The following is a 20,367-nucleotide window of genomic DNA, read 5'->3' on the forward strand; positions in this document are numbered from 1 at the left end:
TCAGTGTAAGAAGGCAGTCTTCATCACTCACTCGAGCATTGAAGGATTAGAGATCATAAAATATATTTGGTACTCAGCCAAAAAAGTCAGAAAGGAAAAAAATCAGATTTAACTGTTGGTGCATCATGTAATAGCAAGTTGGTATGCTCTAACTTATCCATGAATCAATAATGATTATTATTTATTAAAACTATTATGAATATGGATGTCTAATATATGGTCTATCTAAGTCACAAGGTTTGCCGAATTTTTGGCTACAAGTTCAAAATTCAGCAAACCCATAAAAAATGGAAAAAAGATCGCTTAAGTTCGGCCAAAATTGGTACACCAATCGTTTAGTTGTCATTTTCCAAATCAAGTGGTTGTAGCCTGTTGTCTTTGCTCTACTATCATTTGTTGGGGCTGTAGCCAAATCTATACAGCATGTGGATCATTCATCATGGCTGTAGTCAAATTTATACGTGTGCTAGTTGTAGCCCGTAGTCTATAAGGAGACACTGCGAATGCACCCACCTAGGTTAGACTCTCCACTCGGGACACCAATGTGGGTGATGGGAAGTTCTGCGTGTTGAAGGGTGCCACGACAACGGTGAACATGCAAGTTACAAGGTCCCGACAATCTCCCAGCAGCAGCAATGGTAATTAGCAAGCCCCGATGGACATTTCCAAATTTTCATTTTACTTTTAGGTTTCAGTGGTTTATAATGTTATTATAATGTATGCAATTTTATTTCTTAATCAATAGTAAAAGATTTTTACATATTTTTTAATTAGAAAAACATTTATGTTTTTTATATAAGGCAAATTTTTTGTCGATTTTTTTCAAATTCTCTGGACCTTGCCGAACTTTGTGGTTGTCAAATTTGAACTCGAACTTCAACTTTGTGACTTAGTGATCTATCATCTGTGTGTGTGTGTATCTGTAAGTTCTATTTTATTTATACACATATTTTTAATTATTCATAATCTATTAGAAGTTTAACTCTCCCAGCCCATTATTTAATCACTCAATATTGCCCCTTAAGAGGAATGATTGATTTTGTTAGGGAGAGGTAGAGTAATTACTCAAAAGGTGGGCGAATCCCAAGATGGGATGTGGTCGTGGTCCCACAGCCTTGTGGGAGCCTATTTGTAGATTGGTTTGTATTAACCCCATTTTTGTTTTTGTCAAACTTTTCATAGTTCCTCCCCAAGTAAAAATGGATTTATAAGTTCGAACCTCTTAATTAAACCTTGTGCAAAAGTTCAACAGTCCAAGTTCCAAAATTCAAGAATAATTAGAACATATTTATTTTTCCTTCTTTTGATGGACATTTCATTTCCATAAGTCATTGTTTTATGGTTGGGAAGTCTTCTAGTTTTGTCTTTATGTTTGCTGAAATACGTAATTTTGAACCTTCTGATTGAACCTCATGATTGGAGTTAAACATTTTAAAGTTCATTTATTTTGACGATGACCTCTGTTGAATGTAAGTTTGAAAAGTGTGAAGCAGGTTGGCAGATATCAAACTTGAACCCTTTGTTCCTCCTGTTCGGTTTGAAGTTCAAGTTCAACGTGCGTGAGAAGGAAAAGTGTTTAATTGAGGAGAATAATTGAAAGGAAGCATATTTTGGGCAAAGTCTATAATCTTGAACATTATGATTGGACCCTGTAGTTCAAAAGTTCAAGGTTTAACGGTTCATTCTACGACAATCAAATTCTACACACATATCCATCAGTCTAAAAATGCATCCAAAAAAAGTTGCAGATTACTTAAATCTAAGGGCAACCCACATAATATTTTGGTTTTAAATGTTCCCAGGTTATGACCATACAAGCTGACATAATATGATATTTTAATACTTTCTCTATGAAGCGATACGGTTGGTAGGGCTAGTTCACAAATTTTCACAATCACTATGCCTGGTTAACTCATAATGAATTTAATTAAAAGTGTGTTAGTGCCCGATATGGTCACAGTTTCAAAACTTCAAGTTCAGAGTTTTTGAACCACTTCGAACTAAAGTTCAAAGTAGTTTGAAGTAGTTCGATGCTTCAAAGGTCCAAAATGGTTCAGTACTTTGAACATGCGGATTCAAAGAAAGGATGCAGACTCAATGACTTCAAGTTCGATGATCCAGTGCAGGAGTATAGATATCATTGAGTACAGATTCAGGTTTCACAGGAAGTTTCATTAAATTTACCAAGTTCTTTATGGGCATATCAATTCAATTTTTAGTGGTTAAAGAAGCAGACATATGTCTTGGGATATCAGTCATAAGTGGTTTAATTTGCTGGAATGGGTTCAAATGATCCTATGAGCTTGTTGATTCAATATGGCTTATTTTGTATTCAGAAAAGTTCGTGTGATGTGATAGGTTTAAGACAGTTCAATAGTTCAAGGATTTGACCTGTTTGGATTTAGAAGCTTTAGATTTCAGTTATTGTCAAAGCCTCATGTTTTCTATGATGCTCATAGAATGTTATGACTGTTGAGTGTGATGAAATACAGTTATAGTATTTGTAGACAGAATTCAGCACGGAAATTGTTTGGACTGTTCTGAAGCCTCTGTTAGAACCCATCGTCACCCCAGAGACTTTATGCTACCATCTTATTCGGGAATAACAAGATCTATTGCAGCAAAATAATGCTATTAACAGGGAGGCATGTTCAAAATAGTGTCCAATGATCAGTAGGGAATTTCAATTCAGCAAGTCGGATTTTCTGACAGTCATATAGACCCTCAAACAGAGATCTCTAACTTTTGACTCAGGCATTATTTTCAAAATCGCCTTGGTGAGAATGTGGAGAACTAGGATTTGGATAACATATCCAAAATTCAGCAAGATCCAACGGTGGGATAAATAGTTATGCCTCCCGCACCGAGACCCATTTTTGCTGACAGAGTTATTTTGAATCCGACCAGCATCAAGAATATTTTTATATTGGGATAATGTAATCATGTGCCACTTGTCTAAGTCTCATTTAATATGTCAAATTATCCTTATAAAGCTTTTGCATCAATGTTTTATAAGGTTATTAAAATATTAATGAGAGAACATAAGAAGAGGAAGATGGATAGTCAAATTCCAAGAATTAGTTATGCAAACTGAAAATACACATCAACCGGCTATTTATGAAGGTATTTTCAAACCACAAAGGGTTCCACTTTCGGCTGGGTTTGTAGACTTTGGGCTGCAGAACAGAGGATTTGGATCGAAAGTTTCATTTGCTGGGAGAGAAAGAGCAGAGTTTTGTTTAATTTTCCAAACTGTGAGCTGGAAAACAGGGGATATTTTGATTTTGAATGTATGCAGGGGGAGGGAATTCAGGTTTCCTTTCAGTTAGTGATTTAGATGTATGATGTAATGAGAACTTTGTTGTTTCAGCATTTTTAAAGGAGGGAGACTCGGAAGATAATTGCATACCAGAACTTTGAGTCCGAGCAATTTTCTTTCCACTGAGTGTTATCTTTGTATGACTTTCAGTTTTCTCTAAATGTATTTATGTCATGAATTCCTAAATATATTTGATTTCAAAGTGTTCTAAAAGCTGTCCCTTTACTTTCTCAGATTTCATCCTATTTGTAACGCTGCATGCAAATGAACTTTGTGTCATTTGTTAATACTTTCTTGCTGTAGTTTAGATTTCCACATCTACGCTGTATTTACAGGTAGATGTTTGATATCCTTTTATGCTTTCTGGTAAAAGCATTCACATGTTGATTCATTGAATATTTCATACGGGGAGCTATACCCGGTAAAATTCAGAGGAAGGTTATCAACCCCGTGATAACCTATCCAACTATTGGTGTTAGCTTGTCCTTCCACTTGGGCATTCAGGGTCGGATTTACATGTATTTCCTCAAGGGACAATCTGTTCACTAACAAAGTGGTTGCAGGAGAAATTAAAGGTTTTCTCACTGAATTATGTAGTATAATTTAAAACATTTTAAAGATGTTTTTAATCAGTTTGAGAGCAACAATTTCACGGGAATGTGAAATGATAATTTCATTCCCTTTATCAAGAATTGGTTACAAAAGAAACTGAATTGAAATTCTCCATGAAAAAGAAAGAGGCTATATATGTAATGGAAAGGAAAGAAAAAGGGTTAGTAATTGTTCTGCTGTAAAGGGGGAGGGCAATGGTTTTTATCAATCACTATTTTGCTGAACATGGAATTGAGTCTGTGAGCTCAATTTTGTAGTGAGAAATGAAAGAGATGTGAATAAATTTGTGTGTTTATTTGTGTTTTCTTTTAGACTGCAAATTTTGAACGTCTCTGTAATCTTGTTCAATGCAAAATCCATTATATCATATAGTGTGGATCATATTTTTCTATCTGTGAATTCAAAATAATTAATCTATTTTGAAGTTTGTCGCTTGTCCTTTTCTTGACTCTCATCCATGAATGTGTGAGAGGTGATATGTCTGTCACTTTTATGCATTCACTTAATTAAGGATCTAACATTTTATATCTATTTCAGGGCTATTTCAGGGCACTTGTTTTGCAATTACAAGTGAGTCAACCGTTAATTCTCTTTGTTTTTCAGTTTGGGCATTGAAAGTCAAGTTTGAAGATATCTTAAGAAAGACTAATCTGTTAACCAGCAGATTTTTGGCAACTCTGTTGGGGACAAGGAAGAAACTTGTGTTTTTCTTGTTTCATTTATCTAATGGTGCCTTCCCAAGATTGAAGGTTGACAACTTTGTAAATTTAAAGATCTCAGAAAGATGTTTCAAGCCTGGTCTAAGCAAAGAAATCAGCCCAGGAAAATTTGACCCCCACCAACCTTCCAAAAAATACTAGCTGAAAATGATGAGATACTCCATTAATTCTTGGATGTCTTCAACGAAAGTATTACTGAGGCCATTAAAATAAATAAAAGTGTGAGAAGATTACAAATTTGCACTTTGTAAGATGAGAGAAATGGGAAACCAAATCTGAGATTCAAGTTTCTTCCATCATCACAATGAAGTTCTTGAAAAATGCAAATGTCAAACTAATAATCAGATTTAAACAAGTGCAAATACACTCAAGAACAGTCACTCCATTGCCCTCTTATCAACAAAATCTTGTATTTAAATATAATTTCCCTCAGAGCACATTGCACAAGAGGTGATGAAGAATGAAGGAATTAAAAAACAAATAAACGTAAATGCTACAAGCTGAAATGATTAAAGAAAAATTCTGAGATGTATATGAAGCCAGATAATTTAAGAATGTGAAGGGGGCAAAAATATGAGAGTGGTGATATTTTTATAATTGTCCTCAACTGGAAGAATACATTAGGGGAAGAATATGGGGTAGTAGAAGGTGGTTATAGAGATGTTAAATATCCCATATCGGTTGGGTGGATGAAATTGATGGGTGTGGAAAGATATAAATAAGATGAGTGGAGTGTGTTTGTAGTTTATAAATTTAGGATAACAACATTGTTTTATATTACAAGAAATATGATGGATGTATAATATTAATAAAAAGTTAAATTAAATATGAAAATTCATTTAAATAATAGAAGAAAAGTTTGGAGAACTGATTAAATAAAAATAAATATCCATTTAATTAATAGATGTGTTATTAATAATCACGAGGGCAATTTTATGTATCTACACGCTCTTATGGAAGAGCCTTTGTGGTAGATTTTACAAGCTAAAAGAGCTTGAAGAAAGAACACGTCCACTACATCTAAATGAGAAGAGAATACCCCAGCTTAAAGAGGAATTACAACCTGATGATGATGATGCACCAAATGTCTCAGATTCTTTTTCTTCTCACAGTTTTTCACTCTTGAGTGAGCAATAGGTCCAGCCAATAAAACAACTCCAAAAAAACACCAGCACCAATGATTGAAGAAATCAATTTTGAAGATGAGAAAGAACTTCATCGGGCCCATACACACTCTCTGCATTTCCAAAACACAGTTTTCTGATTGGCAAGGTGGCCTCACCAGCTGCATTTGAGCATTTGTTTGTTGGGCATTGATCCCACATTGATCCTACTTCAAAAAAATTGATCTTTATATGCCACATTATGAAGATTCATAGTACAGTGGCTTGTTTAGGGGGTAGTTTGTGTGCATTGAGTTGTGAATTGGTGCTTGTACAAGCTTGTATGGATAAGAGGATATTTTGAGTAGCGAGAGTCACCTGCCACTCTTTCGAGCTATTGAGATACTCTTGGCCTACAAGGTCCATTCTTTGCCCACAACTTAGTTGTGGTTATATAGCATGATTAGGTGCCTATCATATTATTCCCCCTGATGCCTTCAAAGTGTTTTTCTAAAGGCCTTTTTTAAATTTTTGCACAACTTTTACAAACAGAGGCCATTTTTCACAATCCAAATATCAATGGAAACTCTTTCACCATCTTCATAATGGTTCAAGCATTTTCTAGTTGTTTTATTATTTGATGCCACATTTTGTCCATTGAAGTCAAAACCTTGATTTTGAGCAATATGTAATGCCCTCTTTTTGGGACATTAGAAAAATTAAAGTTAAATTTATGAAATATTTAAATTACCTTATGAGAGCTTAATGGAAATTTATAAAAAGGTCAATTTAATATTATAAAGGGAAGAGGAAAAATGGCAAGAAGACAAGGAGACAAGGTAGGGAAAGCTGAAGAGTCATGATATTGGACATTACAAGGAGAGATGATTTAATTTGGGCTATGCATGGGATTGAGTTTGGTTTCAGATTTCCCTTGGAAAATCTCGGAAACTTGCAGTTTTCAAATTCAGAATCTGAGGACGGAAACCTTCAGGCTCTTTGGGGTGGATTAGATGCAAACCCGATTCATCTGTTGTGGTGAATTTGTGACAAAGTTCACAGTCGCATTTCAGCTTCATTTTTTGTTATCCAATCCGACTGTTGTCACCGTTTTTATGATTGGATTGTTATTGTTCTACTGAATATATAATGCAATGACATTTTCTGAGTATTTTATATGAGCAATTGTTAGTATATTTTGTTGGATTTAATTGCACAAATTATCTGTTTATATTCTGATAAGTATTGTAAAATTTTGGAAAAGAAAATAATATTCGGGTGGGATGCTACAGTGGTATCAGAGCTGGTTTCCCTGCCAGCCTATAAAGCATAATCAAAGGCAATTTATCACAAAGCTTTTTTCAGAGAGATTTTCTGAAAAATAAAGCGATTTTTGGTTTACAAAATCAAACACATTTTGGTTGGTGACTGGAGAATTTCTTATCCTTTGTGCAAAATTGAGAAAAATTTAAATATTTTTTCAATAAAAATTGGAAAAGAGAATATTAAATTACAGATTGAGTGGAAGTTGGACAAACAAGTGGAGAAGTTTATTTTCCATGAAACAGAGCTATTGACTAAAAGGGTGAAGACAATTGAAATAAATATTTAAAATTGGTAGACCTATTTTGTGCAAGTTTAACATGAAGTACACACACCTTATGTTTTGGGCTATAGTTTAGGAATGGTTTCCGCAAGACCAAGGTAAGGGGATGAAAAATTAAATATTATGATGTGTCACACAGCTTTTTTGGCTTTAATATTTCTTCATATAGTTTTGAGTGTAAATTTTGAATGGCCTACAATCTAAAGATTGGTTTTTTTAACATTCAGAATCAAGAATTTAATTACCACTACAAGGCATAAAGCGATTTAATACTTTGGAGAAACATTAACATTTGGAAGGCTTAATGTAATTTGGTTGGACACTCATATGTCGAGCACATGATGATTTTTTATACTTTTTGAGCACTTTCGAAGATGGGTTTACTAAAAACGGTAAAACTAAAGAGCTACCAAAACCACTATATAGGAAGAGTTTAAGCATGTTGAAGGTTTGAAGGATGGGTTCTGTGAGTTCAACTATGCATGTGAATCTTCAATTGAGCAAACTGGTGTGTTAAGCAATCTTACTGGCCTGTGGCTAGTCAAGTTTAGCCGTGTCAAGCTCATGTCTTGTCGTGTGACTGAAATTTTTGAAGGAGAATACTATCGTGAGCCCTTTTAGACGTGGTACTTTCTCACTGAATAAATGAAATTGCCAAACCATGATATTAGTTGAATCTATTGGCTATATCATCAGAGATTTGCCAGTGGCAGTGTGTTGAAGGGTTCCTTATCTCTATTAGTTTCTACATTCATTCCATGGCAAATAAATTGAGACATGAAATTTACGAATGAAGATGCAATTTTAAGGTTTGCCCAAAAAAATAAAATCATATGAAATCTTATTGGCGGAGGTTGCGAAGGAAATATTGTGTAGGCAGAATATATTTGGCTATTTTCATTGCCATTGCACAGCCCAGAAGATTAAAAAACATTCCATACAATTTGTACAAGTTTTTGACATTCAAGCATCAAATAAGGTGTGGGGGTATTATGCAGAGTGAACAATTGAGAATGAGAGGAAAAAAATAGGGGAGTTCTCGCAGAGAATAGGCTAGGTGACTAAGAGGGGAAGGGTGAATCTGTCATGCCCCAAACTTACAAGGCAAAAACACAACAAATTTTTATTTTTTTTGACAACATTTAAATTATACAATAACGATCTTTCATGACAACAATAATCAAATAAGACATTCATACTAGCATTAGGATAAGGTTATCTTAAGAGTAGGGCTGTTACGACCTAGTGTGCATGTATCAAGGGGACACCAGTCATTGATTGTCCACCTCCTACAATTCACAATAGTCCTGTATATCCATCCGAGTGGTAAGGAAACTTTACTTCTACATTCTGGACAATCGAATGCTTCGTAAAACATGGCCATGATGCTAGGGTAGTTTCGTATGGTACTTTCTACATCTGTCTTAGTGAGGATGAGTTCAAAAGTTGTTAGTAAAGCCATTTCTCACAATTTTTTTACCATAACTAAAGCTTGGTAAAGGTTTGATGGTCCCTCTATTTTCCATTGTTCATCAAATAAAGATCGTATCCTTATTTTATCAAAATTAAACATTATAATCCTATTTGTGGGTCTCGGTAAATGACTCCGACTTGTTGACTTAATAAGAAGATATATCTAGTTTACTCAATGACGGGTATACATATAGTGTCCATACATACTATTAAGGTTCTATTAGAAACATAGCTAGGACTCTACTTGAATATATCTATGTAAAATTCGAATGCAATACGAAATTTACATATATAAGTACCATCATAATCATCTACTAGTTCAACCTCTTGATTATTCAATGGACCCTCTAATCTCATCATAATCTCATTACTTAAACCACTATACCTAACATGCTTCTCTCACTACATCATATTAGCTAACCCATATCTTATTAAACTTAGCCCCATTACTACTTTATTATCATGATCAACACTAGCTTAGATTTATACCTTTATGACACCCTGACCCTCCTACGTTAATGTTATATTATATCAAGGGGATTACGATTTACAATTAAAGAATAAGTAACATCTAAGGAAAATGTTATGAGTGTGTGTGTGTATATATATATATCATGATGATGCAAAATTTCATCATCTAACTCATCATGTATTGATGACATATATCCCCTGATTATACCCTCAACCTAGTACATATATTCTACTTGAGCGACAACCCAACCAACAAGTATGATATACTATTGATGCGAAAAGATAAATGTAACATAAGATATTCAATAAAAAAAAGTATAAAAGTATGCATGTAATTATATATCATCTCATTAATTCTTTAACTCTATCTACCCTCTACTATATTTTTGTAATAAAACAATTTATCTTATCCTATAATATATATAACACTATGTATGTATTTATAATGTTCAAAATACACTTCAAGATTACGACTCCTAGATGAATGTTTTTAGGATGCATGTTTAATAGTGGATCTTCATCATGATTCACATATCTCGCATGTATGAAAATGTGTGTCAAAGATATAATGTGATACTTAAATCCTTACACCTAAACATTTATGACAATTATATCATTTAATTTGTTATTCAATGATCCCACTACACTAAACACATAATTTTCTAACTAATTCAACTCTAATTACACCAACTACTAATTTAAATTATCTAACCATATCATTCCATAACTTGTAATATTTACCATGCCTACTTACTTTAACACTATTACTAAATATTAAAACTAACTTACTTATTTTAACACTATTACTAAATATCAAAAACTAACTACATTAATTTTACATAATATATAGCCCTAACCCCTAAATTGCTTCCTCTAACCAATCACTAATACCAACTATTATTATTATTATTAAATTCCAATACCTTCAAACTATCTACTATATTTTCTACTTACATCCTATCCATTTACCCATCCATACTCAATTTACCTAACACTACTGTTAGCACCTGATACGGATACGATTTTAAAACTTGTAATTCATAGCTTCGACCTGCTTTGAACCTCAGTCAAAGTAGTACGAAGTGGTTCAATTATTCAAGTTGATCCATCCTACAGGTTCAACACAAGAAAAATTCAGACTCATAGTTCAAAGCGGTTCAAAACAGTTCAATTTGCTGGAACAGGTTCAAATGATCCTACAGGCTTGTTGGTTCAATGTGACTTATTCTATGTTAAGAAAAGTTCATGCAATGTGACAGGATCAAGGCAGTCCAAATCAGTTCGATAGTTCAATAGTTTGAAATGGCTCAAAGCAGAATGCCTTGCAAGTTCATGGTCTATTCTAAGAAGATCACATATGTTGTTCAATGATCTGGGTTTGGTGATTCATTTTCAGTTCAGATATACAGTCTGTCAGGGCGCAAATATTGAGTGGCTTAGTTTCAGCAGTTCATATAGTCATCTTGCAGGTTCAATGCAAAAGTTCATATTATTCAGAGATTCAAGACTTATAGTATGATCAATCAAAGAGTCATACATGCACTTTCAATTCAACCAGTTCAGAAATTTGGAAAGTTAGTCTCTCTCTAATACCTTTTGGTACAGTCAAAGAATGATCCCGTGAGTTATTAAGTAAGAAACTGTATAAAGAGCCTTCTAATTTATATACCCAAATTGATATGAAGTGATTTGGGGTTTGAATGCAAGTATCACTCATCATAAAAGGACAATTATATTTGCACTATCAGGTGGCGTTGATATAAATCTAACACTAACTATGCTGGAGAACTATCTGATTAAATGTTTGAAATCTGGTAAACACAAAAAGTTTGTGCGACAACTATGGTAGTGTCATTCTCTCATTTCCTCATTGGCCTCTAAGACATAGCAATTCATAGATAAAGGCGAGAGCTTACATTTTAATGCATTGAGTTGAGAAATAAAAGTGAATGTGAGAGAACTGAAAAGTGGGTATGTGGGCACAATGCCTACTATTCATATATATTAGTGACCCGAGATCATCACATGATAGTACAGATTTGGGACATTATCGGGTCATGGGGATCCACCTGTGAATGAAGATTGCTACCATTGGGGTCTCATTCTCCATCGGCGGTGGGTTGTTCAGTCACAAAACACACTCAAAATCACATATCATGCAATCCGAGTAACATCACATTCACCATAGCCGCCAGTTCACATAAACAAAGTCAAAGAGCTCGGTCTAATTGCATATGTAGAATCCTCATCAGAAATACCGACAACTACACCCATCAAGTCCCAGGCATATCTACAACGTGCACAATATATCTCTTTGTCATTATGGTGGTGATCATGAAAAATTGATGAGATACATGCAAATGATGTCATGGGTGGACGAATTGATAAAAAAAATTTAAAAGTTGGTGTACTTTACTAAATGTAATGCCACCAACCCGGTGGTTCAAATGTCCAATGAATTGCTCGCGGGTGAATATGATTAAAGAACTATGAAGATGTGAAACCCGAGTCACCCTGAATCAGTGTCTCATTATACGTCGTATACTCCTTGATGTACGAATAGTGATAAGGATTTAAATCTGCAAGCTACTTGTAGGAAAATCTGAGATTGACGGAGACATGTAATACCTTCTCAGTATCGAACGATAAAGTCCCTCTGTAATGCAAAATCTGAATGCTCTTCTCTCTGGTTGCTCGGCTATAAAGATCTCGGAACAGTTATAACAGAGGCTGTGAGCTATTTGATGAGATACATTGTTGGTGACAAATGTTTCTTAGTAAAAGAGCCCGCTACAAAGGTTCCCCCGAGGACCAATAGGAGAGAATATATCACATATTCATATATGAGAACAGGTGTAGTGCACAGCCAAAATTAATTTTGAAGCCTCACACACCCCCTATTGAGTAGCTCGATGCAAATTTAGAGAAGGAAAGGAAATCTCTTTTTGGTGGGGCACGACCATGTGAATTCATCCTGCAAGATGAGGAGACATCGAATGATAGTTATAGTGATAAAATTGGTTTCTCCCTCATTGCAATCGGCATAAGTAGACTCTTTAGCAGAATGATCAACTCCAACACAAGCAGGCTGCGAGCAGAGCAATTGAACATCTATCGACATGGAGCCAGCTAATAAAGATTATTGTGAACAAAGATGGGATAAGTTCAGGCATGTAAAGGATAGGAGTTTGTGAGTGCATTGAACCAACATATGCAAATAAAAAGCCACGGGTTTTTGAGGAGACAATATGGGCAACGACGTTCTCCCTTATACAAAATGGGTGATATTTTGATCAAAAGAGAGGACCAAGCTTTGACAACACATTATGATATCCGCAAGTGTCAATGAGAAAGAATATGCATTCTAAATTAAGAATGGTGAGTGGTCACCCATCTTAAAGGTCTAACATGTCATTTTCATAAAGGAACATCTGCACATCTTTAAAATGACAGGTTGATCTAAAGTCACTCGTGACTTTAAAACTTATAAACTATTATAAGCCCAATTTGAAAGATGGAAGGTTACGGGTCAGTTTTAATAACTGAAAAGTGAGTGGAATCATGGGGGTCTCGGGAATTCTATTAAAACGTGATGCTATGAAATGGAAGAGTTACGAAAACTGAACGGCCACCAACAATAGAGAAAGATAAATACATCTTAGCAAAGGTACGAGAGGGGGGAATTCTTCTGGTTTCCAAAACTGCAAACTTTGGGCTTCAGGCAAGGAAGGAGGAAATTTTGACAGAATAGTTTCATCTTCTTGAGGGACAGAGAGAAGCAGAGTATGGGCATAGTTCCTTTCTTATCAGAACTGTGTGTCTGAGATAGGGTTATATTTTGGATGTCTGATGTAATATGGTGGAAAGAATTTCTATTTTTTTTGAATGATGGTTGGATTGTAATGTGTGAAAGAGGCTTTGTAACCTTTACAGTCAGGGAAGGGAGGCTGGAGGTTGAATACATTTAACTTTGGCTATAATGTGTTTTTCCTTCCACTGAATTTGATCTTTGAGTCATTTTCAGTTTTCTCTGAAAAGTTACAGTTTCATGTCATTGTTCCTTTATTATGTTGTCATTTCTAAATATCTTACGAGGCTCTGATTTTAATTCTCCCAAGAAGGTGAAAGGCACAGTTTTATCCTTGTTACATAATGTAGCATTCAGCAAATGAACTTTGCATCATTTGCTGTTCTTTATTCTCTTTTTATGCAGTAGCGTAAGTTTTCGCATCTACATTGTATTTACGGGTAGATGTCTGATATCCTTTCGTGCTTTCTGGTTAAAAGCATCCACATTTAATTCATTGGATATCTTGTGCGGGGAGCTGTACCCGATAAAATTCAGAGGAAGGTTATCAATCCCATGATAACCTATCCAACTGTTGGTGTTAGTTTGTTCTTTCATTTAGGCATTCAGGGTCAGATTTGCGTGCATTTCTTCAAAGGGCAATCTGTTCACTAACAACTACTTTACTTATTTTTGATGTCCCAACCAAATCACACTATTAAACTATCACATATTAAATTTAAATTATACTATTAAACTTTCACATACTAAATTAAAATTATACTACTAATCTATCACCTATTAAATTAAAAATTTTACTATACACATGAATTCCTAGTAATCATATCTACCCTACACTACACTCCATCCCATCCTACTAACCCCGTGCTACACGTTTCCCCACTCCACCAAGCGCCTAAAACCATGCTGCTCTCTTTAAAGCATCCTTCACATCACTTTTTTTTTTCCAAAATATAGCCCACTTCCTCCTAGCCGACCAAGACCCTTTTTCCTAGGGTGGCGGCATGTTTGGAAGAGATGGGAAGTAATTCCTGACTCATGTCAGGCTGGGTCAGCGCTTAAAGCGCTTGGGAGTTGGAAAAAGCGTGGGATGGGGAGATGGGATGGTGGGGTCCCTTCCTCCCTCTTCCCCATTCAATATTATTTTCCTTTTTTTTACTGATTGCACATTGAAGGTCGCCTTGACTAGGTAGGGCAGAAATGTCTTAAACTAATTTTTTTTTTTTTGTGTTCATTATTTTATTATTTCAAGTCTCAATCAACAGTGTGATCAACCCTTACTTGGGATTGTCTTCATAGTCCTTTCTGACTTCCTAATTTATTTGATAGTGATTCATACTTAAGGTGATTTCCTTGAATTATTTATTATGCTATGTCTTCCTTATTACCTAGGTATTCCATTATTTCTGTTCTTTTTTTTAATTTAGAAGATACCTTGGTATATTCCCTGATTATTATATTGGTCTGTATTGGCTGAGTATTATTTCCACTTCTCCATACAATTTCCAGTGAATAAAATGTGCACCTACAGCAGTTATATCTTACATCTTATACATCCAATACCATCTATTTGTTTTCTTCTTCTATAGTCTAGGGTACTCATAATAAGTTATTTCAATGATACATTATGGGTTACTAGATAGGTTATGATAGTCTATATTAATGAACTTATTGATTCATTTGGACAATATCTTCATACAAAAGCACATAAAGAAAACATGACAGAAGTCTTATATGAGCAAAATGTTTATTCGTATCTTGCGAATAATGAAATTTTAGTAAACCATTTGCTCAAGATCTAACATTGTATTCACATGCAAGGATCCATTTCAATGATGCATATACACTAATTATTCAAGAGAGTTGAAATGATGATAACATTCCCTGAAACTAATTCTCCTAATATGGCTATTCTTCCATGATAATTAAATTCAATCTAGCAATCTACATAGAAGTATAGTAGCTCAATAAATCTAAGAGATCAGATAACTTATCTACCTACACACAATACATGCTTCCTCTAATAATTCTTACATTGCACAAAAAGGTGGTGACATCTTCATAATATGATAACACAATGGAAATGCTTTTCACTAAACATAGATGCTTCACAAAATCTCCTTGCAATGACACTACTCTGGCAATACATATAAATACACACATCAAGATGGAGTTTGCTCACAGCCTCAAGTCAAATACAACAAGAACGTCTTCATCTCCAATGCACATGGAAAGACAATGAGAGCTTCAAGTTTTCAGGACCATCCAGTAAGGACCTGCAAATGAGAGATAAAAATAGTGAACCATGGAGGCTCACCTCCCAACCTAGGCCTCAAGGAGACCACCCCCGTGCCAGGGGAAACAAGGCTCAACCAGGGTGCATTCAACAACATCACAATAACAAGAACCAACATGAATACCATAGTTTAACAATACATTTACAATTCCCAACCAAGGCTTGCACAATGATTCACAAATGGAATCATAAACATTGGGTGAAGGTGGGCTCTTCAAGGAGGAGAATGCCATATCCTTGTGAAATAACAACTCTTGCAATTGCAATATTTCAATAATGCTTTCAAGAAACATGCCACAACAAGGCTATCAATAACACATGCCTCAACAAGGCTATCATCACTTACTCCTCTTCACATACCCTCACTTATACCTCCCATAGAACAATAGAAAGGCATATGGCTTCAATGGAGCCCATACTCCATGAAAATTGTCCCCTTTCCAAGAGGAGGATTTCTCAACTTCAACGTTGAGCCCAACTAACCCTTCACCCCAAGGCTTCTCTTCCCTCTTAAGGGTGAGTGAAGCCTTCACACCCATCACAACATTCAATACACAACCACAATCCAAAAAACAAAACCAAATGCAAATAGATTCAGCATGCTCACTCACATACACAACATTTACAACATGCACCATATCAAACACATAGATCCTACAAGAAACACTCTTACAATTTCCATCTACAACTTTCATGAGATGAAGAAAACATGGCATGAAGCACTAACCTCCTTCCCGACTATGATTATGAAATGGTGATCAAGATCTTTCCTTTCCTTGGCTTCCAAGCTTTCTCTCCCAAAAACCTATCTTGTCTCCACAATTAGAGAGTGGATGAACAACCCCTAAGTTTGGCACAAGCTCTCTAAAAAACCTCCACTTCCATCCCCTCCTACCCCTGCTACTCCCTTGTACCTTTCTACCAATAAGAACTTAACCAAGTGGAGGGGTGAGGAAGAAGTCATGTGATACTCTCATTTTCGAATTAGCTTGAAAATGACTAGTTAAGAGGGTCTCCTAGGTCCCCTAGACCAACTTATGGTTAGATTTAGACACCCAACCTATACTACTACCATGTGGGTGACTTATTTTCACCAAAATAACCATTGGGAACCACTTTTAGGCTCTCTAAAGTTCCTATCAAGTTTAGTTTGAATTCTATCATAAAGGTGACTCATCCTAACACTCTCCAAGGTGGGTTATCTAAATTTCATAATGGGATTAAGTTTAGATTAAGTGATTTCATGCCCAAAAATCCTAGATGACATGTCATTTACACATAGACAACACACAAGTGTCAAATGACACTCACATAAAATACTTTACACATCATGATGACATGTCGCTAATTAATCATGATCTTTAAACTTATAACACCCATGCACAATCACATCACGAAATAAACACAATACAACAAGGTTTTGAATCTTACAAAGATTCACCTTGGCTTAACTGTGTCACTTGGGTTTGAACCTTGTTTCCCCAAATAGTTCCATGGTTCCACTTTCCTGCACACTCAACTTAAACATCAGTAGCCCAATGAAATAATATAAAAATACACACAAATAAGTGCATAATGATCACATAATTCACATTAACATATATAATTAGCTTTCATTTAATTATTTCCATAAAATATTCAAAACATTGCAATATCAACATATGGGTACTAACATTTATCTTTCTCATCATAACGAAATTACCATTCTAAACACTAGCACCATTCGTATAATCATGAAACACTAAAGTCGTAACTCTAAATCATTAAAACATATAAAATGGATCTCAATATATATGTCTTAAGTGAGAATCACTAATATGCAGACTTGTTAACTAGTATCCTTTCAATCAAGTTAAACATAGCGACATTCCTAGCAATATCCCTTTATCACATTACGAGGGGTTTGTGTGTGAGTTTCTAGGGTTAATTCCTTAGACTGTTAGAATGTTCCCATAATTATGTCTTCATAATTTAAAACCAATTTCTGAATGTAACCATATGTCTTGTTGTCATTATAACCTACATTCATTGTTGTTCTCACTAGAGTGAATGTTAATTTAGCTTTCCTAATTGCCATGTAGATCATACCTTGAATCATGTGACCAAGTTCTTAGCTTGAACATATTGAGTCTCATCTCCATGTGGACTAATCTTATTGACCTAATGTTATTGGATATGGTACCAACCTTATAATAATCAAAATCTACATCAATCTCTAATAGGATCTCATAAATCATTGTTAATAACGGAAATGTCAATCATGACCTAATTAATTCCTAAACATATTCATTCCTTGCGGTTTATAATAGGGTACGAGTGTGGGCCTTACAGAATCAGGAACCAATAAAACTTTTACTTCATTTCACCAATTAATCCTCTTTAAGCTGATTTGATCTAATGGCATGCATGAAAGATTGAAAGCAATAAAACATTCATAACACTTGACACAATAATTGGTAACCTGGAAACTTTCCAAAAATAAAGTAAAACTGGGGTTGGGATGATACCCACAAGCTTTAGTACTGCAGTATAAAGTTAGCCTGTTAAGGCTTACAAATGATCACTTCTAGTGATCTGCCCTGTTAGGAGCAATAAGGACTTATACAATACAATGAAGTATGTACTCGGTTAGGAGATTTTGCATAAGACTGTTAAGTCCACCTTGTTAGAGGATTTGACTGATGCACCTGTTAGGATGAACCAATGGCTGATCTCTGCTCTGCAACTCAGTTTGCTGATTGAGATTCCTTTGATGTAAAAAGATCACCTTGCTATGATAGATGAGACTCTGCTTTTCCTTATACTGCTTGTAGCCTTTACTCTTCAATTCGCATTCATACTTGTTACACATACTCATTTGGATATGACAAGATATCTTACATATATACCAAATCAAATAGTTACCTATTGAGGTTGGCTAAAATATCAAATTCAACAATCCTCACCAAGTCAGCTCACTACTGATACTCAGGTTCTGAAGATCACTCAGGTGATATTTTGACACTCGGCTGACATTAGCGCTCAGTCCACATTGATCACTCCAGAGTAGACATGAACATGGTTAACACCGATGACTCAACAAACACTGTAGAACTCAGTTGACACAGTAGAGCTCAGTTGACACTGAAGCTCGATCAAAACTACATTTGCTCTACTTGGTTAACACGGCTAGCTCGATTTACACTCTCTTTTTGTTCTGCTTGGTTAACACTTACTTTCTGCTTGGTTGATACTACAACGGATCGGTTTACACTGTGAGGCTCGATTAACACTACAATAGCTCATTTAACACTGCGAAGCTCGGTAGCAATGTGACCAACCAAATGATCAAGTGTTTTGGCACTAATTGACAAATGATTTGTCCATAAGGTCAACACTTTACATTACTAGAACTATATGGAAAGAATCCTCTAATAGTTAACACTAAACAGTCTTGATCATGGCAAGACGTTGCCTTGGGACCTTTTTGTTAAGTCTCGAAATGCATGTTTTTCTTCTATTTTTGTTCATGTTGGGTTCTAAAGAAGAACCAATTGGAGCCAACGTTAATCTAACACTGATTTGGGAGGTCGTGGACTTTGTTCCCAGACTAGTTTGGCACAGAGTATTGAGCTTTTGATGTGAGTTGTGATGGAATGTTTTGAAACTGCGTGACTTTGTAAAAACCTTATCATTTTCTCCACATTGATCTATAAATAAGGTGGAGTCGCTAAAGGCCCAAAGGGAGCTTCCAGTGCGCACGTTGGGAGTGGTTGGACGAGCAAGATTGGTTGGAATGACTTGGTGCCAGCCATTCACATTGGGAATTACAACCATTATTTACTGGTTGTGCTGTTTCAGCCTGATTTGCGAAATTACAATTATAAACGTAGCCCCCTGGATTGCTGGAACTGTTACATGGAGCTTGGAGTGAAGCGCAAAGTCAATAATTCCAAATTCCAGTTGTTATCAAGATGGTGTACTTATCTAAGATTACATTTAGCATTTAAATTCCCATAATTACATTCCCCCACAACATAGCGAAGGATTATTGCATCCACTCAACACTTGAACGTCCTTGAGCCTAGTGGATCATCTTCCTTCTAATGTAAGAGAAAAGATAAGCCAAAGCTTCCTAGTTTGTTTAAAATCCTAGTGAACACGCCTATTTCTTCAATTATACTTAACTATATTTGGAATTGTTTGTGATGTTTTACTAATTTCAAGCAAGTGGAAACTTAAGAAAGTATGGATCAATAACCAAAAGGGAACAAGTAAATAAAATCCCACTTTTCATAAAGCAAAGGTTTAGCATTCATAAGAACAACCTAACATATTATTAGGCTACATATGGGGATCATTTTGACAAGAGTTAGAAGCAAATATAATCCAGATTTATTTTTCTTTCCAATAAGCCAGAGATTCATTATTTTACAAGGATGAAAGAGTTCAAGAAATTAGAAATCATGAATCATAGAACACTTGATGTTGATGAAACCACTTACATTTCTAAGAGTACAAAACTCAAGTAATGTCTCTATTAGCGACTCCACTGGTGCCACTGCATTTGCAAGCTTTACAATAACAAAAGATCATTAGATTTGTTACTCATACAGAAAAATAAAGTTTCTTAAACTCTGTTCACAAAATAATCTCTATGAAAAGACATTTGCTTATTTTTTGTTATTGTTGATATAATTCCTCCTCACAACAAAGTAGCATTAGGATGAAAAGCTATTTCACATGGCATGGAACTATATCAAAGGTGAACAAAAAGACAAGCACTGTTATACAAACCTTCACCCACCTAAAATCCTTGACACATTTGATAGTAAAAGAAACTAAAGCAAATCATGCTTTCAAAAATCAACTACCTTTACATATCCCATACCAAGCATTTTGATTCCCCAAAAATGCATGGAAAATAAGATGTATTATCATATATGTAAAGGGATGTTCATTTTCTTAAGGACGTCAAAAA

The 20,367-nt window shown here is 35.1% G+C and overlaps 1 protein-coding gene and 1 long non-coding RNA gene across 5 annotated transcripts in view; one reads left to right on the top strand and one right to left on the bottom strand.

Moving 5' to 3' along the window:
* LOC149532314 (uncharacterized) overlaps positions 1 to 20,367 on the top strand; it is a 113,585-nt gene that overhangs the window by 34,160 nt on the left and 59,058 nt on the right. The gene's annotated exons all lie outside the window — the stretch shown is intronic.
* Positions 1 to 20,367, bottom strand: part of LOC149532315 (uncharacterized) — a 119,487-nt gene that overhangs the window by 33,419 nt on the left and 65,701 nt on the right. For all 4 annotated transcript variants that reach the window (XR_016356661.1, XR_016356662.1, XM_089803018.1 and 1 more), the window contains exon 7: positions 19,892 to 19,960. Coding sequence is in view for 2 of the 4 variants with exons in the window: in XM_089803018.1 (XP_089659144.1) it covers positions 19,892 to 19,960 (69 nt within the window). In the remaining 2 variants the exon portion in view is untranslated. The remainder of the gene's footprint in view (positions 1 to 19,891; positions 19,961 to 20,367) is intronic.

Source organism: Cupressus sempervirens, chromosome 10 (genome assembly GCF_028749045.1).
Source record: "Cupressus sempervirens isolate cs-2001-9-10 chromosome 10, ASM2874904v1, whole genome shotgun sequence".
NCBI lineage: Eukaryota > Viridiplantae > Streptophyta > Pinopsida > Cupressales > Cupressaceae > Cupressus > Cupressus sempervirens.